The 15,071-nt window shown below is 42.1% G+C and overlaps 1 protein-coding gene across 1 annotated transcript; it reads left to right on the top strand.

Moving 5' to 3' along the window:
* Positions 1-7,194: 7,194 nt before the first annotated feature.
* On the top strand, positions 7,195-11,414 carry LOC100273152 (uncharacterized). The gene is made up of 6 exons (NM_001147599.1): positions 7,195-7,255; positions 7,384-7,564; positions 9,102-9,243; positions 9,349-9,418; positions 9,511-9,688; positions 10,984-11,414. Exons 1-5 carry the CDS (start codon positions 7,207-7,209, stop codon positions 9,663-9,665), a joined length of 597 nt encoding a protein of 198 aa, NP_001141071.1. The 5' UTR covers positions 7,195-7,206; the 3' UTR covers positions 9,666-9,688; positions 10,984-11,414.
* The last annotated feature ends 3,657 nt before the right edge of the window (positions 11,415-15,071 follow it).

Below are 15,071 nucleotides of genomic sequence, written 5' to 3'. Positions count from 1 at the left end.
ACATGAGGTGGCATAAAGATTGTACGGACAGACAAGATGGGTTAATGGTGCACCTGTCAGATGGTGATGCATGGAAGGCTCTTGACAAATTTGATCCAGATTTTGCCAGCGATGCAAGAAACGTTCGTATCGGCTTGGCAACTGATGGTTTCACGCCGTTCAATATGACCGCTGCGTCGTATTCATGTTGGCCTGTCATTGCCATACCGTACAACCTTCCACCTGCTCTTTGCATGAAATATGAGTTTATGTTCCTATGTCTTGTTATACCTGGGCCTGAGCATCCTGGCGTACGCCTCAATGTGATGCTTCAACCACTGATTGAAGAGTTAAAGAAGCTATGGCAAGGTGTGGAAGCCTATGACTGCTTCAAGAAGCAGAAATTCAATCTTCGTGTTGCATATCTGTTCTCGGTTCATGATTTTATGGCGTATGGTATTTTCTCTGGATGGAGCGTGCATGGTAGATTGACGTGTCCTTATTGTGCTAAAGATACAGATTGTTTTCGTCTTAGTGCTGGTGGCAAGATATGTTACTTTGATTGCCATAGATGTTTTCTACCCTTCAATCACCCCTTCAGAAGGCAGAGAAAGGAATTTAGGAAGGGCACCATCGTCACGAAGGGACCGCCCAAGCGACGTAGTGGGATAGAAATTACAGAAGAGCATATGAAACTTGTCCTAGACGAGAGTGGGAAAAGGTATCAAGGTTTTGGTGAGGAGCATAACTGGACTCACATATGTGGCTTGTGGGAGCTTCCTTATGCTAAGTCATTGATTTTGATGCACAACATCGACGTCATGCATCAAGAGAGTAACTTTTGCCAAGCCCTCATAAATACATGCATGGATTTCCCTGATAAAACGAAAGACAATGACAAGGCACGCATGGACTTAGCAGTGATATGTGATCGTCCAACCCTAGTGCTTAGAGAAAACGGAGGCAAACCAAAAGCTGACTATTGTCTGAAATCTAAGCAACGGAAAGAAGTGATGAAGTGGATGAAGGATATTAAATTCCCCGATGGTTATGCCGCTGGTTTTAGAAGATCTGTGAACTTGAAGACAATGAAGATGAATGGACTGAAGAGCCATGACTTTCACATAATTATGGAGAGGCTCATGCTTGTAATGTTTCGTGGGTACATTTCCGAAGCTGTGTGGAAAACGTTAGCTGAAGTTAGCTATTTCTACAGACAGTTGTGTGCTAAAGAAATCAGAAGAGATGTGATGGAACAGCTGGAGAAAGAGGCACCGGTGTTTTTGTGCAAATTGGAAAAAATATTTCCACCGGGTTTCTTCAATCCTATGCAGCATCTCTTTATACATCTTCCATATGAGGCTAAGGTCGGTGGTCCTGTTCAGTATAGGTGGATGTTTCATATAGAAAGAACATTAAAGAAGCTTAGAGCAATGGTGGGCAATAAGGCAAGAGTTGAAGGATGTATTGCGGAACAATTTAAACTAAAGGAGGTAGCACACTTCACAAGTTGTTACTTTGCAGAAGAACATAATGTATTTGCTCGAAAGAAAAGGTACCATGATGATGAACGAGAGATGCCTCCGTGTAGTGATCTTTCGATTTTTCAGACAAACGGCAAAGCCGTTGGTCCACCCAAGGCATATCACCTCAGTATGGAAGAACGGAAGTCTGCTTTACTGTACATGTTCACAAATATGCCTGAGGTGGAGAAATACTTTGTGTAAGACTTGTTTTCTTAAACTGTTCATATGTGAATTAGTTTATGTTATCAAATATCTCATGTCATACAATAATATTTGACAGCGAGTTTGATGAACAAAACATGAGGTGTCTCGGTAGGCCAACAGCGAGAGACATAGACAAATTGCGACGCGATGGTATGCATGGGCGACCTAATTTCATTATGTGGCTTCGGGACCGTGTAAGTCTTAATTATGTGGCTCCGAGAGCTAATTTCATTTAACTAATATTATAGAATTTGCTAATGCTTTGTGGCATGATCGACAGTTTGGGGAGGAAATGAATTTGAATGATGACTTACGTCAGTTATCTATTGGAAGCGTAACTGCCAAAAGCTATGGACGTTACGACGTCAATGGATATCGCTTTCGTTCAAGCATTTTCGAATCAAGTCATCCTATGGCCGCCACTCAAAATAGTGGAGTCGTTACTAGGGCAACCGACATGGAAGGACACGAAGCCTGCTATTACGGGAAAATCAAAAATTTAATCGAGATTACATTTGCTGGAAATAAGCCTTTAGCGCTAGTTTTCTTTGAGTGTAAATGGTATGACCCGAAGTATTATAGGACCGAATTTGGGATGACACAGATCCAACCTGAGAAATTGCTTCAAGGACACGACACGTATATCCTTGCCCATCAAGCAGACCAAGTTTATTTCTCGACATATCCATGCAAAAAGTTGTCTAAATGGAGGGTTGTGTACAATGTAAATCCCCGCGAACGCCTATACACTCCTGGTGAGGACGAATATCAAATTGGTCACCTTGAGCAGGTTGATGAGGTGTTTCAAGAAGAAGAGTTGCCAACTAGTTTTCATATTGATCCTGCACCGGCATTAGATTCACTAGTCGCAGACGTTAACGACTTAACTTTTCCCGAGAGGCGGAGAAGACAACCTGTTAGGAGAAAAGTTACATGGCGACCTCTGCATAGAAGAGAACAAATAGATCCTGATTTTGATGATATTTAACAAGTAAAGTTGTTTTGTTATTTCATTTGTTTATATTTTAAGTATTATGTCATTTTTGATGCACTAATGAATAATTTCTTATTTTTTATGCAGGATGCCGCCAAAATCAAAGAAGTCAGTGAAAGGGTTGTTCAAGGGCCTGGGCCTTTTTCAGGGCAGTTCTTCGAGCAGCAGCAGACGTCGAGAGCTGTTGAGCGCGGTACATGGAGATGAGGTAACATATCTTGTACAAATAAATTTATTTACATATTTACAAATAAATCTTGAGTTGTATGTACCAGGATGAGCAACACACTGAGGAGCAGCACATTGAGGAGGAGCAGCACAATGAGGCTGAGCAGCACAATGAGGAGGTGGAGCACAATGAGGAGGTGGAGCACGGGACATGGGACCAGGCCGCACAGCATCACCAGCCATGGGACCAGTGGGACCACCAGAGAGAGCAGCAACAGGCGTGGGACCAGTGGGGCCAACAGGGCGAACCGGCTGACAACCCGATGGATGATGGCTCGGGAGGCTCTTCAGCGACACGCTCACGTCGCTCAAGAAAAAGCCACTCAGTAAAGCCTCGTCACACGATAGAGCGAGAGGCTGATAGGACTTTAATCATGCCACATGGAGATCGGTGAGTGTAATATATTAACTTATCTCATATAACTATTATGTGTATTATTAATGTTTTTGTGTAATGCAGGAATTGGGAGGACCTGTCCTTCGACGGCAAGGGACACCACACTCAGGTTAACCTTACGTTGGGTTCTCTTTGTCGCCTTCACTACCCTGGTATAGTGAAGGTGTCAAACGGTGATACCGAGGATGAGGTGCTCGTCAGTACCTGGGATGAGTACAAGTTTAAAAAGGAACGAAACCACACCGACAGACAGGGACTTGTGCGTAATGACTTTTGGGTATGAATTCTTTATTATTTTTGTTATGTTTCTTAATATGGTAAATCTATGACTTATACCATTGTATTTGTATTCTTTATGTTGTAGCTTCGATATCGGTTGCCTGACGGAGAGGATTACATGGGGCACGCTGAACGTGTCTTGCAAAACAATGCAAAGAAGCTGGTGAAGGATGCTATATACTATGCGAGAATTCAGGCTACAAACCTGTATTTTCAAAAGCATCCAGAAGAAGCAGGTCCCTTGAATAAAAAGGAAGGGTCCTCAAAGATATATTTGACTGGGGATCAATATCGTGAGGTTAGTATTCAATTTGTTTTACCCTTTATATTTATTGTTGTGATTGATATAATATGTAACATTGTGTGTGTGCAGGTGATGGTTCCATGGATGGCGCCCGTGCCTGATGCGTACTATGCTTGGTGTCGATATTGGGCTTCCGAAGGCTTCTAGAAAGCGTCAGCGCATCACAGACAATGTCGAGGAACCAATCCTAACCACAAGTTTGGCGGTGACGACATGATACGAAAAGCTAAAAGAATGGTAAGTTTGATCTTTCTATGTCGATCAACAAATAATACGATTGCTTATGAATGTTTTTTGTTTATACAGGAAACTACGAGTGGCCAAAAGCCTAGTGACATTGAGGTGTACCAGGAGGGCCACAAAGGACCAGACCCGAACAACCCTGACCAGCTCTGCAGCCAGACAGCCACGGATCGCTTGGTGAGTTTTGGCTCAAAAGTTCAAACGTTCAAAGTATATAAATTCCTGCATTTGTAAGGTTGTGAATGATGTATAGGCGGCATATGGGGAGGAGATGGTTCGTCGCCATGGCCCTGACTACGACTGGCGCCATGAACCGGTGGATCCCTCGGTGGTGTACGCAAGTGGTGGTGGCAAAGCGCATGGACGGTAAGCTCTAACTTATGAAATTATATGGTTGACACTAAATTGATTATGCAGTAATAACATTTTTTGAATCACTTATAGATACGCACTCTTCGACGGATTCATTGACTCGTCGTCGGTGAGATCTCAGAGGACGGGTTCATCTTCCCGTAGCTCATGCTCTCGTCGACCGAACGAGCAGGAGTTGGAGATTATGAGGATGCGTGAAGAGATGAGACAACAACACGAATTTATGGAAGCTTGCAATGCTCATAATCAAGCGATGTATCAAGTGAGTACACATAATCCGAACTCTAAATTATTATATTTCAATACAACATCTTCAGTAGTAACACATATGTGTTTAACAGTTAATGCAGCAACAGGGCATGACATCAAATTTTCCACCGCCACCACAATGGAGCCAATTTGCAAACACACCAGTTCCACCACCACAGTTCACCACCCCTCCGACACATATACCTGCACCTGGAGATAGGGTACGTTTGATAACTCTCCATTAATTTATACACTTGTATACTTTTTGATATTTGCATTTAACGTGTTGATATTTGCTAACTTGCATAGGTTACGCCTGAAGCGGGTGGCAGTGGGTCTGATCCAGCAGTAGGGACTGGATTTGTTGACTCGCTATTCGCGTTCCCTCCTCCTGGTGGTGAAGGCGGCAGCGGTCAAAGCTCTAACCACCCAAGTGGTGGTTATCTCTAAACACTTAAACTTATGTTTGAAATGTCGTACTCGTTGATGGATGTTATGTTCAATACTATGTCGTACTCGTTGTTTGATGTTGGTGGGTGTTATGTTTGAATACTATGTCGTACACGTTGGTGGATGTTTTAATTATAAATGCACTATGTCTAAATGCATGTGTTTGTGGATGTCGTATCTCTACATGTGTTTGTAATGTGGCTGTTATATGTGATTATGTTTGATATATGTTATGTGTGCAGAAATAGTGACATAATTTAGTGTTGTTTTTGTAGCAGTATACAGTAATTCCCGTCGGCCCAGTTAATTCCCGTCGGCTATGGTCGAACCGACGGGAATTAACTACTAACTCCCGTCGGCCCAGTTAATTCCCGTCGGCCACGTGGGGCCGACGGGAATTAATAACTAACTCCCGTCGGCCTAGGAAACCGACGTGAATTAATTAATTACTCCCGTCGGCCAGCAGAACCGACGGGAATTAGCCGTAATTCCCGTCGGCCACTATCTAGCCGACGAGAATTAATTATTCCCGTCAGCCGCCGACGGGGATAACGTTATCCCCGACAAGGGACGCCCGTCGGCCTGAAACCGACGGGAATTAATTGTTTTTCTGTAGTGATGCAACTAGGGATGGAAAAAACTCGATCTCGACGAGCTTGCTCGGGCTCGCAGCAGCTCCGCTCGACGGTCAGAACTAGCCCAAACCGAGCCTGTTTTTGTGGCTCGTGAAAAGAGCGAGCCAGCTCGGCTCGGCTCGGCTCGCTGCAGCTCGCGAGCTGGCTCGTGGCTCGACCCAACAATAATTTATTACATAAAATCCCAATTAGCATATAATATTAGTACTCAATAGACAATTAATTTATGTTATTCGAGATTATTATACAAAATAATATATTTTCTATATTATATTAGTAATATATCTATTTTACTAATTTAAAATATGTTATTAAATTATTTATAAGATTTTATATCATAATTTAGAGAGCAAATTTACATTTATGGCTAGGCTCGGTGAACCGGCTCGCGAGCCCAGCCGCTTTTTCGAGCTCGTTAGATGAGGGAGCCGAGCTCGACTCGTTTCCACCCATACATACAACTCTACTCCTATATTTTTCCTATCCATATGTTTTACTAATCCTCCATCTCAAAAAAGGCTTAAGAACAACTCCAATGGTTCTTTAATAGACTTCGTAAATCAATGATTTTGGTAGTTAACACAAAACTCATCTCCAACAGTTCTCTAAATGAACTTTTTAAATTTAACAATTTCTCATCTAACCTCATCTAACCTCATTTCCTCTCTACATTTGGCAACTATTTAGCAACTCCCTAAATAAAAATGTTGACCGCATTGTGTAGATAATGAAGATAATCAATGACATTTGTGACTTTAACTTTTTATGTGGATAGATACAAAACAAACTACAACCTATATATAGAGAACTATTGGAGAACTCACTTTTTTTTACTTCCAAAGATATTTAACAACTTCTTAAATTTGTGATTTAGAGAGCTCAAATTTACATAACTATTGGAGTTGCTCTAAGAGGTTAGAGGTCTTGTTATTTTCCTCCAAAATTTGAATGGAGGAAAGCAATTCATAGGAATTTTAAAGGATTGAATCCTGTGTTCCAAAGACTCACGCAGGAAATTTTCTTGTAAGTAATGAATCCTTCAAAAATCCTCTATATTTCCTCTGTTTCAAAGGGCCCGTTATGATGAGAAACAAAGGTGACCTTACCGTGCTGTGGCCCACATGTCAACGACTAATTAGCGGTCGATCCCAATGCAAGAGCAGCGGGAGTGGCCGAGTGGGCGAGTGGCACACTGGCACAGGCACAGATCTCATCTGGTGTGTAGTAGACTCGTCGTCTCAGCTCGCGCGTGCTCACCACTGACCTACCCCGCTTCAAAACAGCCAAACTGGAAAAAAAGATTCTCCGTCCACGCCTCGTCCCAACCCTAGCCCCGTCGATCTCGCATGGCCACCGGCCCGCGATCTCTCCACGCCCTCCTCGGCGGCGGCGCAGGTACGCGCCCCCCTCCTCTCTCCGGCAACGCCATGTATTGTTAAAATCGCTCTCCCTCCCACGGAATACCCGCTGATCGCCTGATCCCTGACTGCTCCTACCCTTTCTCGCGTGGGGACCCGCTCCAGTCGCCGACTTGCTGCTGTGTAGGCGGAGGAACGCCTCGGCGGCGGCCGTGGTGGGCGCCACCGCGGTCTGGTTCGTCTTCGAGCGCGCGGGCTACAGCTTCCCTTCCGTCCTGTCCAACGCCCTGCTCCTCCTCGTCGCCATCCTCTTCTTCTGGGCCAAGTCCGCTTTGCTGCTTAACAGGTGGGGTTAGCCTAACCTAGCCGCTTCTTCCCTGGAGCAAATTTGTCTGTTATCTGATATCGAAATGTTGGCTGCTTTGCTTTGGTTGTTTTGTTCTCGTGGTGCTTGGGCTCTTAATGAATTGGGAGTAGTTTGTGATGGATTGCTACAACATTGGATAATTCTCCGTCAGTTTGGATGTAGCGTGTTCCTTCCTTTCAGTAGCTTACTGCGTTGCATCGTTAATGCATATTAATAATCTGGACATAATCCTTAATGTCCCGTTTGTTTCCTTTCATTTCGAGGAATTGGAATCTTACTAACTGAATAGGCTATTTTTTTAGAATGTGACATTCCACCACTTTCCAAAGTTATCATATAAGACTATCTCAAATTCACAGGGTGAGAGATGGAAATTGATTCTATAGATTTACATGCTAATTTTCCGATGTACAACTTATAGCATACTCTTCTACTTGCGCCTCTATAACATAAATGTACTATATAACTATCTCTCATATGATTTAGGATAATATACAATTATATTACATATATAAATATATAAAAACTTAATTAGTTTTGTCTAAATTATAATTATTAAAATGGAATTCAATTCCAACGAAACAAACGGGCCCTAAGAGGAATTATCGTTAAGGCTTCATTTATCTTCAGGGGCGAAGCCAGGATTCAAAATTAGGGGGGACCAAATTAAATTTGGGGGGCTATTAGAAGCATTTTTTATACTATTTACATAAAAATTAGCTAAAAACCTAAGATATCCTGTAGAATTAGGGGAGCATTAGGGGGGACATTGCCCCCCTGTGCCCCCCTGCCGTCGCCCCTGTTTATCTTTTAAGTAGTCAGGGGATCCTCTTGTTTACCCTTTTCTTAGAGCATGTCCATTTCACTTTCACTACATTAGTAATCTTGTACACCCTCATAGCTTTTCTTATGCACTTAGATACACACTGTGCCTACATACATAACAAAAGCAATGAATCAAAGCCATAATGTCTTATAATTTGAAAAGGAGTACTATCATTACATGATCCCTTCGCTGCAAAGGGAAGACTTGGCTTTACTTTAAGTAAGTTAACATAACAGCTGGATACTCCAATCCACTAGCATGTGGCTTTTCTATCCATAGGACCATAGCCTTTAGTAATGTTATACTATCCCTTATACAAGGCAGGTTTAGGTGTTTTATGTCATTACCCTGTACTGAGTGCTCTACGCCTTTATTTTTTTGTCTTTTGAAGTTGATAATTGTTCATATTATGCTTCAGCAACTCGTAGCACCAAGTCATTGTGTATGATCTGTTTAACTTGATAGAAGTTAACAGCATTTGATTTTAAGCAATGTAATCAGATTTTCTCATTGTTTGGAATTGATTTGGTGTTCATTTTGCAATGTCCCTAATTGATATTAGATTTTTGTGATCTTGCATGATATTTTGTGGTCAGCAATGTACAATTTACTTGTAATGTAACTAATCTTTGTGTTGTCCAATCAGAGTTGTACACTAAACTTAATTGGTTTTTTTTTGTTCCTCCACAGGCCTCTTCCACCTCTTCCTAACCTTGAGGTTTCAGATGCAGTTGTTGAAAAGGCTGCAGATTATGCTCTTGTATGGATCAATAGGCTGCTGGCTGTCGGTCATGACATCGCCATCAAGAGAAATAGGAAAGTTTTTATAAAGGTCTCTCTCTTTCTTTGAGCTTCTCAGTTTATCACACTCTCTATTGTATATTTTTTTCCTAACTATATATGCTCTTCCTTTTTCCTGTTCTCCTTGGTTCAAAAGGTGATATTGATTTTGTGGCTGGTTTCATTTGTTGGAATGCTCTTCAACTTTCTTACACTCATTTACATTGGTGAGTTCTGTAAATTATTTCTTCATGGATGTACTGTTCTTTTATGATAGCTCAATGTGCATAGTCCGTACTAAACTTATCATTTTTTCTAGGTGTAATGCTTTCTCTGTTGGTTCCACCACTCTATGAGAAGTATCAGGATCAGGTTGATGAAAAGGTTGGCGTAGCGCACAGTATAATATCGAGGCACATAAATACCATTGTTATCAGGGCTGGGCAATCAGCCAAGGAGAAGAAGACTGAATAAAAGAATTGTTTTGATGTATTGTGGTGAGTTTTGATATGATTCGACGTTAAATCAGTAACTTGTAGATAGTATGGAGCAAATTAAATTAAGCAGCTTCCATGTTATGTCTCATAGTACATTAGCAGTACACAGGCCATTATGAGCTAGATTATTTTTTCCATGATTATGTTTATTTAACTGTAGAAGTAGGTGATCGTGAGAAATTAAGTGTTTCATGTTAGTGTGGTGGTTCAAGAAGCCAAGAAAAAATGTTGTAAAGGACATTTGTGTGATAGCTTGTGTTTCATTCTAAGAAGTAAGAACGTATGTCAGGGCCTAAGGAGGCCCATGGAGGGGCTGCGGCAGCAGCAGCCATGGGCCCTCCAAGAGGGGATTAGATAAGGATAGTTAGAGATAAGATTAGAAGATTAGTTGAGATTATCTAGGAGATTAGTTGAGATTATCTAGGAAGGTTATCAATTAGTAGTTGTTGAGAGTTTTTAGGAGAGTTTTAAGGAGATAAGGATCTCTAGCTAGATAGGGGCGGCCAGCTGGCCTATTTATGTAATCAATGGATGAGAAATAAAGTAGGCAAGAATTAGAAGGGAGAAACCCTTGTTTTGCTCGGCCGTGGACAGAGGCCCCCGGCCGACCTTCCTGCCCATCGATACCCCTCTCCAATCCCTCACCGATCTAGCGACCATAACAACGTACATCAGAAGAGAGAGGATAGAAAAACTAGAGGCGCAACCTACTACAGACCTGTCGTGAATCAAAATAGTTTAAAAGTAACAACATTCCCACCTGTTAGATTATTTTGAATCAATAGTGCAGATGCAGTTTGTGAGTGACCAAATTCGAAACAATTTGATTTATGTTCTAGCACCAACATGCACCACCTAGTTGTCTTTCCTAATTTCTTGTAAGTGCTAATTTGGGAACTCCATTTTCTTAAGGGATTTCCATTTTCCCAAGGGAAATTAGTTCATTTTCCCTTGGAAAAATAGAAATCCCTTGGGAAAATGGAGTTCCCAAACTAGCCCTAACTGACTGTACAAGCTGTTGTAGGAGCAAAATCAAACGAATTTCGACAGCTCTTTGCTTCACTCACAGTGGAAGTCAGGGCATAGCTCCTGCAAACTATTGTTTTTATGAAGATAATCTATTGTGTCCAACAGCAACTTTTTCTTATATACAGCTTGTGTTTAGTAACTTGTATTTGTGGTGGTTTATGACAATTGAGGTTTTCCCGGGCAAAAGTGCATTCTGGAGTTTGAGTTGAAATTATTCCTGATAATTGCTTCTTTTCTTATTAATGAGTTGATTTTTTTTTTGTCAGGAACATCTCTGGTTGTCAAGTGGAGTTATGATAGTGGGCTTTTCATCTTTGGACTCTCCATATGGCCCTCCACTTACATTAGTTCTCGATATGCTGATCTGAGGTTTTGATGTGCGCTGTTGATTTCAGGAAATGAGACGGCTTGTGTATTTTTTTCTTTTTGAACATGAGGTTTACTATGGGCGCATATCTTACTCGAAATGATATTTTGAGAAATTGCAACTCGTGCATACAAGTGTGTGGGCTGCTTGCGCTGTTAGCCATATGATCTCTCTGTCACTGATTTTAATTTTAGGCTGCTCTGACGAACTCTGTGGAGCTCATTCGATGCCCATCTGCTGGTAGCTCGTTTTCTGAAATACTAATAAGATGTATTTTGCAAAGACAGCTGTACCGTGTGAATGAATGGGTTATTTTGTCGACGATTCTGTAAGGTGTAGAGAAGTCTTTATCAGTGGACTTTTACCGTCAATTTCTGTTCCGATATATCAATTGCTAGAGCATCAATTGCAGATTAAAAGGTTTATTTACGAAATGTCATCTATTGACATATATTTTATGTACTAAACATGCATGTAATTTGATTTATCGTTTGTCGGAATTTATGAAGTTTGCCGTTTTCAATTCTTCATACCGACGTTCTCACGCTCCCAGTCCCAGCCCCAGCGGCGTTCCGATCCTCCCGTCGTCCTGGCTATCAATTCTCAAATTTGACTATACGATTACGTGAACTAAATGTGTGATACAATTAAATTATTATTCACTTATTTGTATGTGATGTATGATGTATTTTTAAATATTTATATCTATATAATTTTTATTTTTTAAAATTATGATAATCTATTATGTAAACTTGTTATATGTATTGTCTTGAGTATAAGTTTGGTAATGTCTAACCGAACTTCTTGGTTTTTCATTTTTTTAGAAAACCGATCGGTTTCTAATGTCTAAAAACCTGAAGTTTTTTAAAACCAAAAAACCAAACCGAAGTTTAGAAAAAACCGAATGTCCATCCCTATTTAGGGCTAAGTTAGGTCACTGTTTCTACTCTTTAGACTGACACAGTATGACCTAAAAAAATTGAGGCCTCCTTAACCCGAGTCCATTTAGCCCATAGCACAATAGATTTGATTTAGATTTTGGTTTAGCCCGAAGCACGCTGGATTTGGTTTGGTCCGACCCGCCGCACTATTTCTGAACATGGACTCTAGTTCCTATCTATCTTGAGACAGAGCTTCCTGCCGTACTTAAAAAAAACTCTATATGTCAAAATAAAATTGAAGACATCTACTTGAGTCTGAAACGTGAAATTATGAAGATAATCTAAGGTGTAGAGAAGTCTTTATCAGTGGACTTTTACCGTCAATTTCTGTTCCGATATATCAATTGCTACAGCATCAATTGCAGATTAAAAGATTTATTTACGAAATGGCATCTATTGACATAGATTTTATGTACTAAACATGCATGTAATTTGATTTATCGTTTGTCGGAATTTATGAAGTTTGCCGTTTTCAATTCTTCATACCGACGATCTCACGCTCCCAGTCCCAGCCCCTGCGGCGTTCCGATCCTCCCGTCGTCCTGGGGCCGGCGTCTCCTACCGCCGACGGGGGCCAGTGTGCAGCCCTTGCAGCGCCCAGCCACCCATGTCCATGGACCCCATCTCGGTGTCTCCTACTAGTATCCCCCGGAGCCTCCTCCGCGATACTAATGTCGGGGGCAGCATTAATCTTGCGGCTCCCCAATAGGGGCCTTCAGCGCTTCGGCCTTTCTATAAAGGACCTGACTTTTTTTTAACAGCATGACCAAAAAAACAGGAACAAAAACACAAAGCATTAGCCGAAGGCGGGTTTATATCGAGTCTTAAATTTTAGTCCATTCAGCCTCCGGTACAGCCTGCAGATATGGGGCGGAAATAAAGTTTATATTGCAATTTTTAATTTAGTAAGATATAGACTTTACATTGTTGTAATATTTAGTCTTATGTGGTCAAACGATGATAGCATTGTTTAATATCTTTAATATAGTAATGTTATAATATATAGATTTCATGTGATCAAATGTTGCTAGCATTGTTTAATATCTTTAATGTAGTAATACTATAATATTTAGACTTTATGTGGTCAAATGATGTTAGCATTGTTTATTATCTTTAATGTAGTAATGTTGTAATATTTAAACTTTATGTGGTCAAATGATGTTAGCATTGTTTAATATTTTTAATGCAGTAAGCTATGGATTTTATTTGGTTGTAATATTTAGATTTTATGTGATATATGGCTCGACATGGTCCAATAAAAATACGACGTGCTTTAGGGCCAACTAAGTCATTGTTTCTATTTTTTAGACTGACACAGTGTGACCTAGAAAAATTTGAGGCCTCCTTAACCCAAATTCGTTTAGTCTTAGCCCGGAGCATGGTGAATTTGGTTTTGGATTTGATTTAGCCCGAAGCACGATGAATTTGGTTTGGTCCGACCCGCCGCATTATTTCTGAACATGGACTCAAGTTCCTATCTATCTTGAGACAGATCTAAGATCTTCCTGCCGTACTTAAAAAAAGAACTCTATATGTCAAAATAAAATTGAAGACATCTACTAGAGTCTGAAACGTGAAATTATGGAACTCCATCCATCCATGACAAGTATAGTGTATATTCGGGCTGCCCGGCCCGTCCTGGTCCAACCCCGAAAAGGCCCGTATTGTTTGAATTTCGGGCCGGCCCGACCCGTTTGAATTTCGAGCCATGCCGGGCCGGCCCATGGGCCTAGCCCTCGGCACACGGCCCGACCCGTAATTGTTTAAACGTGCCGGGCTCATTTTGGGCGGCCCGAAATTATAAAAGCCCGAAATTCACGTTAGAGCCCGAAATTCGATTTTTGGCTCGAAATTCAGTTTTTGGCATGAAATTCACATCAGGGTCCGAAATTCACGTCAGAGCCCGTAATTCAAAACAAATTTAATAAAACAAATAAAAGATAAGACAAATAAATTTGACCAAAAGCAAACTTAATATTTGTATTAAGTTACCATAGCTATATAATGACTACCTCGTCTACAAATCATTTTGTTAGAAAGAAAAAGAGTATAATCAACTCTATATAAAGTTTGTAAGTTCAGTTTATTATCTAATGTTCATAACAAAAATAAAATTACATCACATACTCTAATTCAAAGCTACAAAAAACATCTAACTAACAATATTTCTAGCTGTGTTCTTTATCAAGTACATGAAAGTGTCGAATGAAGTGTGATTTTAATAAATATATGGGCCTTTTCGTGCCTCTATATGGGCCATTTCGTGCCTGTCTTAAACGGATCGTGCTCGTGCTCGCCCATGGGCCGTGTCGGCGTTTCGAGACCGGGGGGTCCCTGAGCCGACGAGTGAATGTCGCCGCGTGCCCCAGCCCAGATGGGTCGAGCGCGAGGCCGAGCGCGAAGGGGGGAAAGCGAGGCGGCCGGAGACCGGCGTGAGAGAGGTGGGAATCTCGCGGCCTTCGTGTTCGTCCCGCGCCCAGGTCGGGTGCGCTTGCAGTAGGGGGTTACAAGCGTCCACGCGGGAGAGGGAGCGAGCGGCTTCAAGCGAGCGCCTGTCTCGTCCTCGTCCCCGCGCGGCCAACCCTCTCTAAGAGGGCCCTGGTCCTTCCTTTTATAGGCGTAAGGAGAGGATCCAGGTGTACAATGGGGGGTATAGCAGAGTGCTACGTGTCTAGCGGAGGAGAGCTAGCGCCCTAAGTACACGCCGTCGTGGCAGCCGGAGAGATTTTGGCACCCAGCTGGTGTGATGTCGTGGCCGTCGGAGGAGTGCTGGAGCCTGGCGGAGGGACAACTGTCGGGGCTGTCGAGTCCTTGCAGACGTCCTCTTGCTTCCGTAAGGGGGCTGAGAGCCGCCGTCATCACAGAATATGCGGGGCGCCATCATTGCCCATCTGGTGGAGCGAGCCAGATGGGACGCCGGTCTTGTTCCCCGTGGCCCGAGTCAGCTCGGGGTAGGGTGATGATGGCGCCTCCTGTTGACGTGGCTGGTCTGCGCCCTAGGTTGGGCGATGTGGAAGCTCCTCCGAGGCCGAGGTCGAGTCTGTCT

Source organism: Zea mays, chromosome 2 (genome assembly GCF_902167145.1).
Source record: "Zea mays cultivar B73 chromosome 2, Zm-B73-REFERENCE-NAM-5.0, whole genome shotgun sequence".
In the NCBI taxonomy this organism is placed as follows: Eukaryota; Viridiplantae; Streptophyta; class Magnoliopsida; order Poales; family Poaceae; genus Zea; species Zea mays.
This window is presented reverse-complemented; position numbering and strand designations above follow the sequence as displayed.